The sequence below is a fragment of the Sus scrofa genome, chromosome 7, assembly GCF_000003025.6.
Source record: "Sus scrofa isolate TJ Tabasco breed Duroc chromosome 7, Sscrofa11.1, whole genome shotgun sequence".
NCBI classification, from domain to species: domain Eukaryota; kingdom Metazoa; phylum Chordata; class Mammalia; order Artiodactyla; family Suidae; genus Sus; species Sus scrofa.
The window spans coordinates 91,531,089-91,549,991 of NC_010449.5; the positions used below are offsets into that span (position 1 = coordinate 91,531,089).

The 18,903-nt window shown below is 47.1% G+C and overlaps 1 protein-coding gene across 1 annotated transcript in view; it reads right to left on the minus strand.

The window, feature by feature from the left end:
* ZFYVE26 (zinc finger FYVE-type containing 26) overlaps window positions 1-18,903 on the minus strand; it is a 72,037-nt gene that overhangs the window by 12,645 nt on the left and 40,489 nt on the right. Inside the window, 10 exon segments of the mRNA XM_021099396.1 lie at window positions 3,033-3,251; window positions 4,155-4,364; window positions 4,621-4,768; window positions 7,491-7,711; window positions 10,074-10,210; window positions 10,853-10,884; window positions 13,826-13,962; window positions 15,198-15,361; window positions 16,406-16,504; window positions 17,190-17,436. Coding sequence (XP_020955055.1) covers window positions 3,033-3,251; window positions 4,155-4,364; window positions 4,621-4,768; window positions 7,491-7,711; window positions 10,074-10,210; window positions 10,853-10,884; window positions 13,826-13,962; window positions 15,198-15,361; window positions 16,406-16,504; window positions 17,190-17,436 — 1,614 coding nt within the window.

An 18,903-nucleotide genomic window follows, 5' to 3' on the forward strand; every position in this document is an offset into this window, starting at 1 on the left:
TCAGCCTGGACCACATCCCCCACAATCCACATGGTTCACTCCCCTCCTAGGCCTTTCCTCAGATGTCGTCCTGGGCATCCTGTCTAAAATTGCACAATTTTCCCATTCCTTCTCTTCCACTTTTTCTTTTTACTCACCAGCTACACTGCATATTTCATTTTTGTTATTGTCTCTCTCCCTATTATAATGTAAGTTTTGTAAGAGCAGCTATTTTTGCCTGATTTTTTCCCCCCACTGTTGTCACTTTAGTGCCCAAGATAGTCCTTAGCTATTTGATAACTATTTCTTGGATGAATGAATACATGAGAAACATCATGGACCAACGCCTCAGGAAAGTAGACACATGTACTCATACTCTCACTTCTGAAGTTCATCAGAGACCCTGAGTCATAAACCCCCATTCCATCGTCATAGAAAGAAAATCATCTGGCCCTTTAGACTTTAGATTAGGAGTAAGGAATGGGGAGTAAAGGATGGTTATAAACTCAGGGTGGGATAGCCATGCCGGCCTTGCACTGGGCACAAGCCGTCTAAAAGTGGAGGGGACCTGGGTTTTGAGAACATCTGGGGTGAGTGAGGGCCCCTTTCCCAATTTTGGCTTTTCCTAAAAACTTAAACCTAACCCAAAAGTTGTAAGACACATTTTAAGAAACAGGGGGATCAGCTACATTGGAAAGCTGGAATTCCTCAGGAGAGCGACCCCTTAAGAGCTTCTGTTTCATCCATTCATCTATCCACTCACTCATTCATAACCAGCACTAGGGCCTAAGACACCAGATAAGGTAAACATGGGTCTCCTCGGTCCAGGTGGGAAAACACAACTATAAATGAACAGTTGCGATTCTTATGCAATAACAGAGCTATATTCTAGGTACAGTGGTGGTTATAGGAAGAGGTAAAGGCTCAACAGAGAGGGTCTGGAAGAATAAACAGGAGTGTTTCAAGAAAACAAGGAGGGGTCTGGCCTTCTAGGCAGGGTGATCAGCAGTGCAGACTCATGGACATAAGAAAGTGCAAGGTACAGGCAGGAAAATTTAAGTAATCCAGCAGGTCTGGACTATAAAGCACAGATAGGATTTGCAGTGAGAATAAACTGGAGAAATATGGGGAGCTGGTCCTGCTGGGTCCTGTACTCATAAGGAATCTGGACTTCATCTTGTGGCCATGAAGGACCCACCTTTTAGAGAAACAGGAATAACATGAATTAGGAATAACATAAATAATATGTATTATGTTTTGAAAAGCCCACTCTGGGATAGTGTGGTGGTAAGTGGTGAAAAAGCAAAGAATAGGGCTAGAAACACCACATCTTCCATGTTCTGGCATTTAGTCAGTTTGCACAATGTTTTTTTGTTTTGCTTTTTTTCCTGTTGTTCCCCACCTGCTTGAGAAGGTAAGATATTTCAGTTCACGGGTAGCTGTGATTACAAGAGATAAAAAGAAGACTTTTCTCCTAGCTCTGACTAATGTAAAGCGGGGGCAGTGCTGTCGTCAGCTTATACCGAAATAAGTAAGTAAGCAGCTTAACGCTCTGGACTGGTCATCAGTTAGAAGAAACAGAACTGGGTGGGGTAAAGCAGTTTCACCTCACAGCTCATTTGGAAACCGAGGAAAAGGAAAAAGGTTAGGAATTAAACACCAAATAATATAATTTTTACGATGGTATTGGGAGCCGATTAATAGTTAAGACACAGTAGCTATGGCAGTATGAAAATATTGCCCTTTCACTGTCCTGTAGCAGGTACAGTTATCATACTCTGTGTACTGTTGACTCACCTGGAGAAATGCTGAGAAGTTTACCATCTGTAAGCTTTCACTAGCTGCCATTTTGGATGAGGGCAGCAGACCGAAACTAAAGTGTAAGTCGAATTCCTTTAATTTTATATGAAATTTTGTACGAATCGGTCAATTCCTCAGAAAATTTTCATGGGATATTCCAATAAAAAAGGGAAGGCCAAAGGGTCAAGCCAAGTCCTGACTTGGCTTAACCATAGCTCCAAAGAAATACTGTACTTCAGGGTGCCTTGGCCTCCTGTGAGAGGAGGGCAGAGGATGTGAGGTGGGGAGGAAAGGAGAGCACACTCTCATCCCATGAGACTCTTGAGGCCCAAATAAAGGATCTGTGCCTTGGGTGCTTCCTGGCCTTTGCAGTAACAACTCTGAGTGGATGAGCAGCTGGGTCAGTAGCAGGACACGATCCCAGGGCAGGTGGGAGGTGTGTGGAAACAGAGAGGTTAAGCAATTTGTCCACAGTCACACACTAAGCATCTTATTCCAGAGACCATGCTCTGAGCTATCATGTGGTTCTGCTATACATTTGGGGAGAAGGGATAACATCTGTCACTGACAATCAGAAGGGTAATCTTGGAATACTACTGAGTCATAAAAAAGAACAAAATAATGCCACTTGCAGCAACATGGATGGAAAGAGAGAGTCTCACACTAAGTGAAGTAAGTCAGAAAGAGAAAGACAAGTACCGTATGATATCACTTATATGTGGAATCTAAACTATGGCACAGATGAATCTATCTACAGAACAGAAACAGACTCACCGACATGAAGCTCAGACTTGTGGTTGCCAAGGGGGAAGATGAGGGAATGGCATGGATGGGGAGTTTGCAATTCATAGACGCAAACTATTACATTTAGAATGGATAAGCAATGAGGTCCTGCTGTGTAGACAGGGAACTGGATCCAATCACTTATGATAGGGCATGACAGAAAATAATATGAGAAAAAGAGTGTGTATAGATGTATGCCTGGGTCACTTTGCTGTATAGAAGAATTTGACAGAACACTGTAAATCAACTATAATAAAAAAATTAAAAAGGAGAAGAAGGGCAATCTGAGATTCAGGTGAAGACTTAATGCACACTCATCCAACTGTGATGTGGTTAGACAGAATCTTCCACTGGGACCTGACTGTGCCAGAGGTGGTCTCATAGCTCAACCCTGGGTTAAGTATAAGGGGGGGTTAAAGCCCTGAAAGTCAGGTGGGTCAAGCCAGCAGTGCCACGTTTGCATGTCCCACCTTATGGAGGAGGTGCAGCAGGGCCTCCCGGAGGCAGCTGTGCCGCACGTAGAAGCTGATGATGGCCAGGTTGGTGCTGTAGTTATGCAGGTAGAAGAGGCATTCTTGGTAGTAGGTGTTGTTCATGATCTTCCCTTCGGGAATCACCTCCAGAGAGAGGCTCTGGGTCCGAAGTGTAGCTTCCAGCTCTTTCAAGGTGGCCAGGTAATCGTCATCTTGCTACCAAGAGAGGAGAGGGTATGAGGGAAGAGTGCCACTCAGGAAACGCCCAGCCTCCGAGAATATTGCTTTCAAAGATGGCTTAACAAGGTAGAAAAAAGCCCACTCTGTAGTTTTTTTTTTTTTTTTTTTTTGCGTGTGTGTCCTTTTAGGGCTGTGCCCTTGGCATAAGGAAGTTCCCACACTAGGGGTCTAATCGGAGCTGCAGCTGCCAGCATATGCCACAGCCACAGTAACAAGGGATCAAAGCTTCGTCTGTGGCCTACATCACAGCTCATGGCAATGCCAGATCCTTAACCCACTGAGCGAGGCCAGAGATCGAATCCACATCCTCATGGATCCTAGCAGGGCTCATTTCTGCTGAGCCACAAGGGGAACTCCCACTCTGCAGTTTTATGGGTAGGAAACAGGCAGGATGTAACATTATAGATATTATCAACTGTATAACACAATTTAATTCAAAAAATAACAAAATACTTGCCAAAATCTAAATACTGCCAAAGTCTGGGTATAGGATTATAAGTGATTTTCATTGTTTTAAAAGCAGCTTTCCGTAGTGTCCCCCCCCTTTTTTTTTTTTTTGGTCACAGCCATGGCATGTGGAAGTTCCCAGACCAGGGATTGAACCCACACTGCAGCAGCAACCTGAGCCACAGCAGTGACAATACCAGATCCTTAACCTGCTCTGCCACCAGGGAACTCCCTATATTTTCTTTTTTCAAAAAAGAAGATTGACTCTTTATTACTTATCTGACCATATATAATGGGAAGAACAAAATCCAAACCTGACAGCTCAGAGCCAGGGCTGCTGCTGTCAGCTGGATGGAGGCTGATCCCTTCCCCAGGCCTTTACTGCTCCCGGGCCTCCCACTCTGAGCTGATGCTCTGCTCACGTGCTCTTACCACGGACAGGAGTGGCCTCGCCGTGGACTCCAGATACTCGACCACATCCTGTACCAGTCTGGAGCCATGACTCAGCTGATTGAGGTCGAAAGGGGGCTTCAGACAGCGACTGAACTTCTCCCGTGCAGCGGTGAGGTTTCCAGCTTTGAGGCAGGCCATGCCCCACGCGTGCCACGCCCCAGTGGTATCAAGGCCAGTCTTTGTGGAGACCTGGAGGGAAAGCTGCTCTCTTAGGAGGGGTACCTACAGCCAGGCCTGAGCCTTCCAAAGACCTAGCCTATCCCCTTGTTGCCAATCATCTCCCTCCCGACCCCTGCACCTGCTATTCCTCCCACACGGGCAAACTGGTCACCCTAGATGCTCCCTGTGGCCAAGGACAACTGAGGAGGTGGCAGTTCCCATCCGCAAGGTTAGGCAAAGGTAACTCGTTGCAGCGGGGTAGATGTCAGCCTGGTCAGAGCTTCACCTCAACGCCCAGTTGATAGTACTCTGCTTCCAAGAGCTGGTTCCTTAGCCTGGTTACCGCAGCCGGTTGCAAGATCTGATCCAGAGATGGCACGTGGCGATAGGCGGCAGCAACTAAAATATTCAGCACGTCTACCTTGCTGATGTAGCTGCAGGGAGGAAAAGGACAGTGATGCGGTTCCATGGGGTCTTATCAGAACAGGTGTTGCTATTGCATTTCCAGGGTGAAAGGTGAGCATGAGGACTGCGAGGTACATGGGCAAAAAGGCTCTGGAGTCAGACACTCTGAGTCTCAACTCCATCACTTAGCAGCTCTGTGACCTGGGCAAGTTAGTTAACCTTCCTCTGCCTCAGTTTTCTCATCTTTAAAATGGACATAATGACAGGGAGTTTTACAGATAAAACGAGGGCCTAGGATGGTGTCTGGAGCTCTGCAGGCACTCATCAAATGTCAGATGTCAATACACAGAGCAGGGACACCCTGGGACACTCAGGTCTTTTATTTGAGGCAAGGCCTTCACGCTGAATGAATGTTGGGCGCTCACCAGCGACCTGTTGCTTTTTGGTTCTTTTGAACCCTTGCTTGGGAGAGCGTATACAGACTGTACCAGGGTCCTGCATTCCTGGTCCATACAGAGGCCACATCATTACCATTCCCTGGAGGTGCTGGTAGATTCTAGTGTCCTGGACTTGACATCCTCTCCCTGGGTTACGGATGGATTCTTGTTACTAGGACAGCTGCCTATGATCTTACTCCTGACACCTGGTGATTGCAAAAACCTTCTAACGACAGAGCCCAGAAAGCTGGATCATTCTGCTTATTGCTGCCTGCGATAGGCCTATGCTCAAGGTTCTTGAATCTTGTGTCATAATTCTAGCAAAACCCCCTGTGGACCCTCCCAATTCCCAGCTCATCCACCCAGATGTGACTCATGTGGTGTGTTCCCAGCTCTCAGTCCTCTCCAGACTGGGGAGCAGAGAGCATACGTTCCCTTGACGTATCCACCAATCTCCCTGCAAGTGACTTTAGTACATTAGTGGTTCTCAGTGGGGCAGGGAGAGCACAGTGTGTAAAAGCCAATTTGGTATCACCATGTACTGTATGTGTGTAAAAGGTGGTGTGAGTTTTGTTTTTATTTATCTTTTTTCTTTTTTTGGCCAACCCGCGGCATATGGAGCTCCGGGAGAAGGATCAGATCCAAGTGGTAGATACGACTTACGCCGCAGCTGCGGCAATGTTGGATCCTGAACCCACTGTGCTGGGCTGGGGATCAAATGTGCACCCCAGGGAGTTCCCGTCATGGCACAGGGGTTAACGAATCTGACTAGGAACCATGAGCTTGCGGGTTCGATCCCTGGCCTCGCTCAGTGGGTTAAGGATCTAGCGTTGCCGTAAGCTGTGGTGTAGGTCGAAGACGTGGCTTGGATCTGATGTTACTGTGGCTGTGGTGCAGGCCAGCGGCTACAGCTCCAATTTGACCCCTAGCCTGGAAAACTCCATATGCTGCAAGTGCGGCCCTAAAAAAACAAAAACAAAAACAAAAGATGTAGCATCTTTTGCCTCTTGGTACAAAAGAGTGAAATTAACTCCTTTATATTTCCATCTACTTCCTGTCCCACCCGGATCTGCTTTCTCAACATTCCGGTATTTGAGAATGAGAGTGATAAAACTAACATTTTTGGAGTGCGCAGGCTCAGTTCTTAATCCTTTATGTGTATACTCTCATTTTGTCCTCATGACAGCCCTACGAAATAAGTATTATTATCATCTCTGTTTTCAAGAGGAGAAACCTGAGGCCCAGTTAACAGGCTTGTCTGTGATTATAGAATCAGGAAGTGTGAAGCTGAGAATCACTGAGTCTGCTTTCTGGTGAGTTTGCAGGCAAGTACTCTGAGCAAGTGCCTGAAGCCCTGACACGTCAAGGGAAAGTATGCTCTCTGCTCCCCAGTCTGGAGAGGACTGAGAGCTGGGAACACACCACATGAGTCACATCTGGGTGGATGAGCTGGGAATTGGGAGTTTGCATTGTCAGGTTAATGAATGGAGGCAGAACAGGTTGTGCAGGGGCCTAGGGCCTCATCCTCCCTTTTCCATAGACACGTCTACTTTCTGACTCAGATTCCTCCCTGAGATACAGGGAGAGACCGGTCCCTAATGTGCTTTATAGATCTGTTACCTAGAACTCCCTGAGGCCAAGGTCTGAATTTGGTCAAGACCAGGGTAGAGTTTTGGTCAAGGCTAGTAAGCACTGGACACTGGGGAGGACATATTTTCTCTTCTTTTCTTTTTTCTTCTTAGGGCTGTACCCGCAGCATATGAAGGTTCCCAGGCTAGGGGTTGAATTGGAGCTGTACTGCCGGCCTACACCACAGCCACAGCGACACGGGATCCGAGCCACATCTGCGACCTATACCACAGCTCCCGGCAACACTGGATCCCCAACCTACTGAGCGAGGCCAGGGATCGAACCCATGTCCTCATGGATACTAGTCAGATTCATTACCGCTGAGTCACAACAGGAGCACCCCACAGGTTAAGACCCAGAAAATGTCACAGACTAATGGTACTCCCCTAAATTGATTTTAATTACAAATGAACCAAAGTCCTTCTTTCTGATTGGTGGATCCACTAGAGAACCTGCCTGGAGGATCTACTCAGGGAAAGAGAAGGACACGGGCTGTCCAGGCAGGGTGACAGACAACTCTTGTGATGTGGTAACAGCATTTCATCAACATTAAGCAGAGACACAAAACAGTTCAGGGTATCTTGTCAGAGGACGAGAGGGAGGTGAAAACGCACAGTGGGGTCAGAATAAGGCGCTGGAGAGACACGACCACCCTGTCAAAGAAAGGAGATTCAGCTCCGCTCACCTGTCGCAAAGGGCCAGGTCCTGGCTCCGGCCGGCCTTGACAAACATCATCTTGGCGCTGAAGAGCAGCTGCTTCATGATGTCTGTGAGCAGCCCCGCATCCACTTCTGGGTTGCTGAGCCCCTGGGACAGCTTGCAGCAGTGCTCGATCAGCTGGTGGCCACAGGCGATGCTGTCCTGGTGCAGACTGAGGATGGCTATGCACAAGGAGGCGCTGGGGGCCTGGCAGGGGTGGAGGAGGAGAGACACACAGCATGAGTTCAGGGACCCAGTGCAGGGACTTCAAACGCAGCGAGACGGCAGGAATTATTCTTCCCATTTCGTAAAGCTTGAAGGACCCTGGAGGAAGGAGCCAACAAGTCCGCAGGAAAGCAGAAGTGGAAATACATTTCAGACATCCTAAGCAGCCCTGCCAGAGCTCTGGCTGCTATTTTGTCACCTCACTGGGAAGAAGGCAGCTGTGTCTATCTTCTTACCTACCTCAGCAGGTGCCCTCCTTTTTCTAGTCTCTTCTCCCACTAACACGGGTGCTCCTTAAGGCTGGCTTGGAAGACAGTCACCTTGCTTGTCTGGCTACGTGGAGAAGCCTCTGCTTCAAGCCACTGGACAGAGTGCTGCTACATTAATATTCCAAAAGCACATTTGGAAACTTTCCATCATCCCTGATGTCTACCAGGGACTGACTGACTGCAGAGTTCAAGGCCCTATACATAGATAGCCCATTTCAACCCCACATTTAACGCCTCTCTAATAACATCCTAGGTTGCCTCCAAGTTAATCCACTTCTAGTTCCCCAATCATTTAAAAAGATATAGTTGATTTACACTGTTGTGCCAATTTCTGCTATACAGCAAAGTGACCCAATCTCACACACACACACACACACACACACATACTCTCTCTCTCTCTCTCTCCCTTTCTTTTTTTTTTTTTTTTTCTGGCTACACCTGTGGGATGTGGAAGTTCCCAGGCTAGGGGTCGAATAGGAGCTACAGCTGCCGGGCTATGCCACAGCTACAGCAACTTGGGATCCCAGCCACATCTGCAAGCTACACCACAGCTCACAGCAACGCTGGATCCTTTACCCACTGAGCAAAGCCAGAGATCAAACCTGAATCCTTATGGACACAAGTCGGATTCTTACCACTGAACCACAATAAGAAAGAACTCCCACATTTCTTTTCTTATATTATCTCCCATCATTGTCCATCCCAAGAGACCGGATATAGCTACCTGTGCTTCACAATGGGACCTCATTGCTTATCCACTCTAAATGTAACAGATTGCATCGACTAACCCTAAACTCCTAGTCCATCCCTCTCTCTCCCCCGCCCCTCTACCTTGGCAACCACAAGTCTGTTCTCTAGGTTTATGAGTCTGTTTCTGTTTTGTAGATAGGTTCATTTGTGTCATGAATTTTTAGATTCCACATATAAGTGCTATCATATGGGATTTGTCTTTCTTTCTTGTTTTTTTCTTCGCTTTGTAGGACAGCACAAGAGGCATATGGAGGTTCCCAGGCTACGGGTCGAATCAGAGCTAGAGCTGCCTGCCTATGCCACAGCCACAGCAATGCAGTATCCGAGCTGCATCTGTGACCTACACCACAGCTCACAGCAATGCTGGATCCTTAATCCACTGAGCAAGGCCAGGGATCGAACACACAACCTCATGATTACTAGTTGGATTTGTTTCCACTGCACAATGGGAACTCTGGATTTGTCTTTCTATGTCCTCTTTTTCTCTTTTTAGGGCCATACTCGAGGCATGTGGAGGTTCCAGGCTAGGGGTGGAATTGGAGCTGTAGCCTCCGGCCTACGCCATAGTCACAGCTATGCCAGATCCAAGCTGCGTCCAGGACCTATGCAACAGCTTATGGCAACGCCAGATCCTTAACCCACTGAGGGAGGCGAGGGATGGACCTGCATCCTCGTGGACACTAGTCAGATTCGTTTCCACTGAGCCGCAACAGGAACTCCCCCAATCATTTTTGATACTGTGACTTTGCTTGGACGTTTTAATTTTTTTTTTTTTTTTAGCTTTTTAAGGCTGCACCCATGGCATATGGAGGTTCTCAGGCTAGAGGGTGAATCGGAGCTACAGCTGCCAGTCTACACCACAGGCACAGCAATGCAGGATTCAAGCCACGCCTGCGACCTACACCAGATCCTTAACCCCCGAGCAAGGCCAGGGATCAAACCCGCCATCTCATGGTTACTAGTTGGATTCATTTCCACTGCACCATAAGGGGAACTCCTCCTGGATGTTGTAGTTTTGCACTGTGTCCTCCCCTAACCTCCACTGCCCTCACAACATCCAACCTTCTGCTTGTCAAACTCCTGCCGCACTTCCAAGGCTCATCTGAAATGCCACCTCTTCCATGAAGCCTTTTCTGATTTCCTCTTGCACATCTCTTAAGCTGTTCCTCACACTTTCTGCTGTAACTGGTTTACTTGTCTCAGCTCCCCTGTTATTACACTGCAAGCAAATGAAGCCAGGCTGAGTTCACCCAACTCTACCTTTCCTGCCACACTACCACACACGGTAAAGAAACTGAATGGCCATCAAATGTTACTGCTATTACCTGCTCATAGTAAAATTCGCTCCGCACCAGCTCATTTTCCTCCTCGTTCAGATCCAAAATCCATTCCACCTCGGCTGCTTTGGGGACTCTCACCACAGCTGAGTAGGGAGGGCTTTCGCTCTTGGAGCTGTCTGGGGCTGAGAAGACAGATACCAGTCATGCGTCGGTCACTGGCCGGCAGCCTGGCCCAGCCCGGGGGCGGCATGAGGGGCAGCCAGATCTCCGCCTGCTATCTCAGGGCCCTTTCTCTCCTTGTGCTCTCTTTTACTGCCTTTAGGAGACACATTAGGCACCCCAGACACTCTTCCCCAGGCCCAGACCTGGAATGGGTGTTACACCATCTGTCACACAACCCTGTGGCTTCGCATGAGAAACCCTAAAAGTTACATGCTTCCCAATGGAGGGCTGGGCCATTGGCTACTCTAAAAACTAACCTACCCAAACTATGGATACTGATGAACGAGGACAAAGAGGGAGCACTGGGAGGCAGCGTGGTGGTAAGAAAGTAGGGACAAAAAAAGAAATAAGCGACTAAAAGTTAAGGACCAAGTTCTTGGGTTGTTGGACCTTCTTAATGCTGGAAGCTAATGGGCCATTATGATAGGTTAATATGATGGCAACTTTAAGGGAAACAGCCCAGGAGAAGAGCCAAGACTTTTCCTTGGTTAACATGTTACACTGAGCTACCGTGGAGGGTGTCGGCTGCAGCTGATACGCTGAAGGGAGAGTCAGTGTGAGCATAGAAACAAAAAGTCACAGGGACTGTGATTCAGCCTTACCTTCTGGCTCTCCTGGATTTTCCGCTGGTGCACTGCAAACAGAGAAAGAAAAAGGGACGGCCTCAGTCCCCCTCCTCTTTGCATGAGCTTGGTAGACAGCCCTGCGTTTACTGTGTTACCTGAATGGGATTATCAGGGAACTGCCCAAAAATCTTTTCTCTCCTTCACCTGTCACAGTCAGTCACTTACCATTTCTTGTCCCTTCCATCTCCTAAATACCTCTTTAAAGGTCCCCATCTCGCTCTTCATCCCTGCCTCAGATAGGGCCCCCGTCATTTAATGCTGGAGCCTTTGCAGTAGCGTCCCAGTTGGTCTCCTTGATTCTCCCAGCCTAGTCTCTACTTTGTAGCTCCGGTAAGCTTTCCAAAATGCACATCTGGTCATGTTATGCTGCTGCTTAAAATTCCTTGGTAGCTCCTCAGGGTAAAAACATCCACATTTGCAGATGAGCAGACAAAGCTCCTTATGGCCTGGCTGCCTCTTGAGCCTATCTCCTGCCACCCATGACTCGTGTTCAACCCATAAGACCTCCCCACACTGCCACTGGCTCTGATCAAGTTTAAGTTGGTGCCACCAACCACTGAACCCTGTCATCACCAACCACTGAACCCTGTCATCACAAACCAGAGCCCAAGTCTAGTACCTGCACAGGGAACCTTCTGGTCAACCCCAGCCCGTGCTGCCAAAGAGCAAACTCAGAGCCTTTGTGCCATTCTCTAGGTCCTCCTGGCTCAGCTGCCAGCCTCTGCATCCAGAACCCTACCCCATCGCCCACCTACTGACACGTCCTCAAAGTACCCACGTTTCCTCCTGTCCTTCCCTCTGCAGTTGTCACTCCCACTTCTAGGCATACTCTGTTGTGCCTTCTTTTCCTACTCACTTCTCATCCTCTAAGGCTCAGACCCAGTGCCACCTTCCTGACCACTGGGCTAAGCTGTGTATGTCTCTACCACTGTACTTCCCAAGGGCTCTGAGATCTGAATGCTGGCTGTCTCCCCGCTAAAATGGAGACTCCTTGAGGGCAAAGTGCTTATTGCTGAGTGATTGCAAAATGAAAGAATTTCCACTGATACTAAGTGCTCATTTCAGATCTTGGCAGTGTGGTAAATAGGTGATCTCCCCATTCCTCACCGCCAACCCAGAGGGAGGCAGTGGTATGCCAGGGTCAGGGAAATTAACAGTATAAGCACAGCACGGCTTCCTACCCATGAGGTCAATAATCTTCATGGTAAATAATGATTAAAAATGCTCCATTAGCTGTGGTGTAGGTTGCAGACGCAGTTCGGATCCCGTGTTGTTGTGGCTCTGGTGTAGACCAGCGGCTACAGCTCCGATTGGACCCCTAGCCTGGGAACCTCCATATGCCATGAGAACAGCCCAAGAAAACGGCAAAAAGACAAAAAAAAAAAAAAAAAAAAAAAGCTCCATTAAAACAAACACAGTTTGATCCAGCAATCCCACTCCTGGGAATCTATCCAGAGAAAACCATGACTCGAAAAGACACATGTACTCCAATGTGCATTGCAGCACTCTTTGCAATAGCCAAGACATGGAAACAACCTAAATGCCCATCGACAGAGGAGCGGATAAAGAAGATATAGTACATATACACAATGGAATATCACTCAGCTATTAAAAGGAAAGAAATAATGGCATTTGCAGCAACATGGGTGGATCTAGAAATTATCATGCTAAGTGAAGTTAGTCAGACAGTGAGTCACCAACATCAAACGCTATCACTGACATGTGGAATCTAAAAAAAGGACACAATGAACTTTGCAGAACAGATACTGACTCACAGACTTTGAAAGACTTATGGTTTCCAAAGGAGACAGGTTGAGGGGTGGGAGGAATGCATTGGGGGTTTAGGACAGACATGCTATAAAATTGGGTTGTGATGATTGTTGTACAACTATAAATGTAATAAAATTCATTGAGTAAAAAAAAAAAAAATGTACTTAGTGCTGAGACTGAAAAAAAACACCAAACATAAAAATGCTATTGCACCATTGAACAGAATGTAAAATCTATTCAAGTCTGTTAGTAAAGTTGAAGTAAGTTTGCTTTTTTTTTTTTTTTTTTTAATCTTCTTGCCTTTTCTTGGGCCGCTCCCGCGGGATATGGAGGTTCCCAGGCTAGGGGTCCAATTGGAGCTGTAGTCGCCGGCCTACACCACAGCCACAGCAACTCGGGATCCGAGCCGAGTCTGCAACCTATACCACAGCTCACGGCAACACCAGATCCTTAACCCACTGAGCGAGGCCAGGGATCGAACCTGCAACCTCATGGTTCCTAGTCAGATTCGTTAATTGCTGAGCCATGACGGGAACTCCCAAAGTAAGTTTGCTTTTGGATAGTGGCTTTGGCTCATATCCCCAGATGCTCTGAGGGTCTTCGTTTCACTCTCCTTTGCCACTAGAAGTGGTGGAAAAAACTGAACAATACTGGGCTGGCAAACACCGTTTTGGGCTGTTTTGCCAGAGGTGTGAGCAGTTTCTGAGATTTGTCAGTAGGTGATCTGTGTATCGGAAAGTGTGGGGGCTCTTCCAGTTGTGATAACAAGCCAGAAGACTAGCTAGATGAGAGTTGACCCAAGGGAGGCCTAAAGCCAGTAGGTAAATATGTCTTTTCCAGCTGAGACCAAATGGAGCAAGAGAGGTTGGAAAACAGGTGAGGTTGTTGGCAAAATGAGATCTATGGCCTGAGTCAGGGCACAGGCCAAAGGACCTTGTGTGCTAATCTCAGAGAAAACATTATGTAAGAGCTCTGAACTCTGCTTCTTCTGACTCCTGCTTCCTTTCTAGAAGTTTCTCTAAGGTCAAACATTACACTGTAGTGTGATGTGCAATGAAACCTTTTTGTAATTGCTCAGATTTGAGATGCTCTCCACAGTGAGACTCCTAGGAGCGTAAGGACCTGGCGGGGAGCATGAAGGGGTCAACAGGAGCAGCAGCCTGGCTGCAGGACACTCACTCTTTATTGAAGTAACTGTAGCACTGGTCACACACGCGCGTGGGGTTCTCTCTGCAGCCTTCCACCACCATTTTCTTAGTGGAGCAGGAACTGCACACTAGCCGGCCACAGCGGCGGCAGTGATGACGCCTGTTAAACTGAGCAGTGTCACCGGGAAGAGAAGGAAGAGGAAGGACGAGAAGGTGAGATTGCAGGAACTGCGAGCACCTGTCATCCCACTTATCCTTGGAATTAGCCACCTGTGACTTCTATCAGGTGCCTGGGCCTCCGCTGAGAAAGAGCAGACCAGTCCCTGCCTCCAAGAAGCTGACATTTAAGGACCTCTCTCAGCTGATGGGCAAAGATGCCCATGCCATGGACAGTTCTTCAATAGCTCCTGACAAGTCCCACCTGCCTCTGGGGGCGAAGTTGGGGGACACGGCAAAGAACCGTGGGAAAAAGTGACTTTCTCAGCCAGGGCAGATCACATTTCTACATGGTAGTGATGATGATGAAAAGGTGTCCTTTTTCAAGATTCTCTTACAAATACTGCCTTGTTTCATCATAAGGGTTTGAGAGTGGCGTTACATCTCCTTTATAGAGAGAAATTACATCATCGTTTTCATCAGTGCTAAGCTATTATGCCAGTTAGGTACTGTGTTAAGTGTGGTAACATTTGTTACTATAGTTACTCCTTATAGCTCCATGAGTCAAATAATAGATCATCCCTAGTTTACAAGTGAGAATCTGAGACTGAAAAAGTTAAGAATGACATTGTGAGTAAGAGGCAGAGCTAGGAGGAGAACTGAGGTCCTTTGGCTCCAGTACATAAACCCATTACTAGGTCACCTGTCTGTCTGTCTGTCTTTCTTACTTTTTTTTTTTTTTTTTTTTTTGCTGCATCTGCAGCATATGGAAGTTCCTGGGCCAGGGACCTACATCTCATTTGTGGGAATGCTGGTCCTGAACCCACTGCGCCAGGCTGGGGATCAAACCTGAACCATCTTAGAGACAACGTCAGATCCTCAACCCACTGTGCCGCAGTGGAAACTCCCACCAGGTCACCTGTCTTACTGTGAAAGACGCAGGAGCTGGAAACAAGATCTCCTGATGTTTGGTGACTCTTCCTGCAATACCACTCAGCCTCTTTTCATTTATTTTACGGGGATGGTGGAGACGGTAGAATTTAAGGCTACCTGAAGGTGTCTACCATCTGTCTGAATGCAGAAAATACCATCTGGACAGGTCAAAGATAACCCCAGGGCCTTAGATCTGGTAGTTCTTTGGAACATACCCATATCTGCCCGGGAACCGGAGGTGACTCTAAACTGAGGTGAACTGGAGTTTTCCTTTCATTTCGCCTGCAGCTAAAGTGGATACGGATGCTGCTTACCATGGTGAAGCGCTCCCTGCAGCAAACCATGCAGAGGCTCTCAGTCTCATCTGGTACCCACTGGTGCCTGGCAGGGGGTGTTGCTGGGGGCACAAACTCCAGTGGCGGCTGACTCTGTGGCAAGCTCCTCTCCCTTGGACTTGGGGAACGTACAATGGGGACACCTAGGAGTCAGAGCCAGAAGTCAGAGAGAAAGGTGATCATAGTCCAGCTAATAAATGAGGAAGGAACGCGAGAATTAAAATCACATCACTTGACAATCCCCTACTGAAATCACAGCTCCAGTTAGTGATCATCAATGGCTGAAGGCAAGAGAGGCAACTGGACACCCCGCCTCCTGATGGAAGGTCCACGACCACCTATCAAATATACTTTCCAAAAAATGTTAGGCCTGAATCAGATCAAGCTTCTAGATCATTCTACCAGTGTACTGGAAATAAAGGGTCTGAGACCCAGATGGCCAGAGGATAGCAATCGGCAAAAATCCGGCATGTGGGAAGCTCTACAGGTCATTTGACCCAGTTCTCTCTAAAATAAAAAAGAAGAAGGGGGCAAAAAGAAAGTAGGGAAACTACTGATTTTTTAAGAGACTTAAGAGATATTTTAATCCAATGTCCTGAGTGGACCTTGATCTTGATTCTAGAAAAGACCAGTTCTAAAAAAATCCTTATGAGATAGCTGACTAGACAGTTGATAATAAAAGGAACCATTAATTTTGTTGTCAGAATGAGAATGACATATGGTTTTGTTTTATAAATGTTCTTATCTTTTAGAGATATAGACTATTTTATTTATAAAAAAGTGGTATAATATCTAGGATTAGTTTCAAAATACTCCAGGAAAAGGACAGGGGTACAGATGCAACAAGAATGGTCACACTGAGATGGTAAAAACTTCGGCTGGGTAACAGGTATAGGAGACCTCATTACACTATTCTCTCTACTTTTGTGTACTGTAAGTTTTCGATAACAAGCTAAAAAGGAGTTCCCTGGTAGCTCAATGGGTTAATGATCCAGGGTTTTTACTGCTGTGGCTCTGGTTACTGCTGTGGCACGGGTTTGATCCCCGGCCCAGGAACTTCCGCATGCGACAGGTGCGGCCCCCAAAAAAACAAACAAACAAAAAAAAGAGACAGAAGAATCAGAAAATCAGAAAGAATAAGTCAAGACTAAGCTAAAAAATGGGTATCTCTCAGAACTTGTTCTTACCAGGAGAGGCAGCAGAAGAGAACTCGGCTGAGGGTGACCGAGACAAGGTCTTGAGGTCTGAAGCCTGACTGACACTTTCCTGGAGGTGAATCATTGAATCTGTAGAGAGGGAACATGGTGACAAACTGTTGTTCTGCCATAAGCCTCTTACTTGCCGTGTTAGGTGCTGAGTTCAAAGCTGTGGGTTGTGCTGTCATCCTAAGATTCTACCAGGTACGCAAAGAATGCTAGAGGTACTTCTGAGACAAAGCAAGTATGCTTTTTAAACATCTCAAAAAAACAAACTACCAGACATTTAAATGAAGGTCTTGGAGGGTAGGGGAAGAAAAAAAAAAACTGGTGGGGAACATCAGCCCACAGTTATTTCATTTTCTTCATTCTAGAAGAGGCTGAGTCAGCTCACCTACTACTAGTGACCATGGGAATAGCCCTCAATATGAAATGATGGCACTTCAGAGCCCACCGCACCAAGGTTAGACAGAGACCGCCCCCCCACCCCCCCAGCATGTTCTGTTTCCTGAACCTTTACATTATTATGCACTTGGTTATCTACCACCCTTTGATTCTGGTTAGCCTGCCACTTCCTCCAAAACCAAGATCTCTCCTATATAAAAGAGCTACCTCTGGAGTTCCCTGGTGGCTCAATGGCTTAAGGACCCAGCATGATCACTGCTGTGGTCCAGGTTCCATCCCAGACCACATCTCAACAGAGGAGAAATTAAAACTAAGGACGTAGCCTGGTATTTCTCTGAGCGGAACCCCCATCAAGGATGCTGGCAGTTACCTGATCGTTTCTCCCTCAGAGAGTACGGCAAGTCCAGGGCTTTCCCCGCATATCTGGAAAGCAGCGCGTCCACCTCATCCATGGTGAAGCCAATCTCCTGGCCAGCCAGCAGCTGGTGCAGGGTCTGCACAGCTACAGTGGCCCAGTCCACTTTCATGTTCATGAGCAGCTGTTCCAGCATGAGCAGGGGATTAGATGACAAGTGGGAATAGCTGGCCCGGTGCTGCTCGGGCAGGGTCAGCAGGACCTGTGTGTTGGGTAGAGCCACGGAGTGAAGAAAACTACGCAATTTTCAGAAGAAAGCCAAGATTCTTATTGGGAAAGGAAAGAGCATCCAGGACCCAATGGCACTTGGTCAGCTACTGAAACTGGGAAGCAAGGCTAGACTCTTATCTAAATCCTCCAGGTGACAATCAAGACCAGGGGCCAGCAAACCTTTTCTGTTTTCGGGAAGTAAATATTTTCAGCTTTAAAGGCCATAAGGTCTTTGCTTTTTTTTCCTTTTTACGGCCCCATCTGTGACATAGGGAAGTTCCCAGGCTAAGGGTCAAATCAGAGCTGTAGCTGCTGGCTTACACCACAGCCACAGGAATGCAGGACCCAAGCCACACCTGCAACCTATACCACAGCTCATGGCAATGCCAGATCCTTAACCCACTGAGTGAGGCCAGGGATTGAACCTGCATCCTCATGGATACTAGTTGGGTTCTTAACCCTCTGAACCACAATGGGAACTCCCCCTAAGGTCTCTGTGGCAACTTGTAAATGAACGTACATGCCTGTGTTCCAATAAAATTTGATTTATAAAAGCAGGGAGAGGACTCGATTTGCCCCACAGGTAGTGGTTTCCTGATCCCTTGGCCTGGACCAACCAGATTATAGTTGACCTCTGCCTGATTGTTAAACCCACATTCTGTCCATTTGAGGCTTTATTAGAACATGCAAAATGTAAGGTGGATTAAAATCGGCACCTCCATTGTCCTATAGGTAAATGAGGACTCTCAACTCCTTCTAGAGGTTGTTATCACTAAGCTATAAAAAAGGTTCACTGGTTCTGCTCATTGCCAATTTTCAAAGGTTTCATTTAGGTACACCACCTCCAAAAAATAAAAAAAATGTATCTTTTTTAGGATTTTTTTTTTTTGGCCACATCTGAGGCACATGGAAGTTCCTGGATCAGGGACTGAACCTGAGCTGCAGCTGTGACCTAAGCCACAGCTGTGGCAACACTGGATCCTTTAACCCACTGTGCTGGGCCGGGGATTGAACCTGAGGTGCTGCAGTCATTCTCAACCCACTGTGACACAGAGGGAACTCCAGCATCATTTTATGCAGTTAAACCCTTAGCAAGTGGGTCAGTGGTCATATTGCTGGTGTTCCCAGTGCTTGTTCTATTCATGGGGCGAGTTCTATTCTCAGGGGGCTGTAGAGATGACTGCCAATCAGAAACATCAGAGGAGAGTCAGAGGGCCTTCTCTCTCGAACTCTCCTTCACTGGATTACTTTTTCTAGCTTATGCTTTCTTCTATTAGTGTCTCCAAGGTTATACATCAAAAGTAGCTCATTACCTAGACAATTAACCCCTCTCCCTTGGCACAGACTAGCATTAAGGATTTAAAGCAGTAGTTTAAACCTTCATACCAGAATCCTTTCAGAAGATAGGCAGGCTCTGACCCAAGACACTTAGTTTTAATTAATCTAGGGTAGAGGTCAA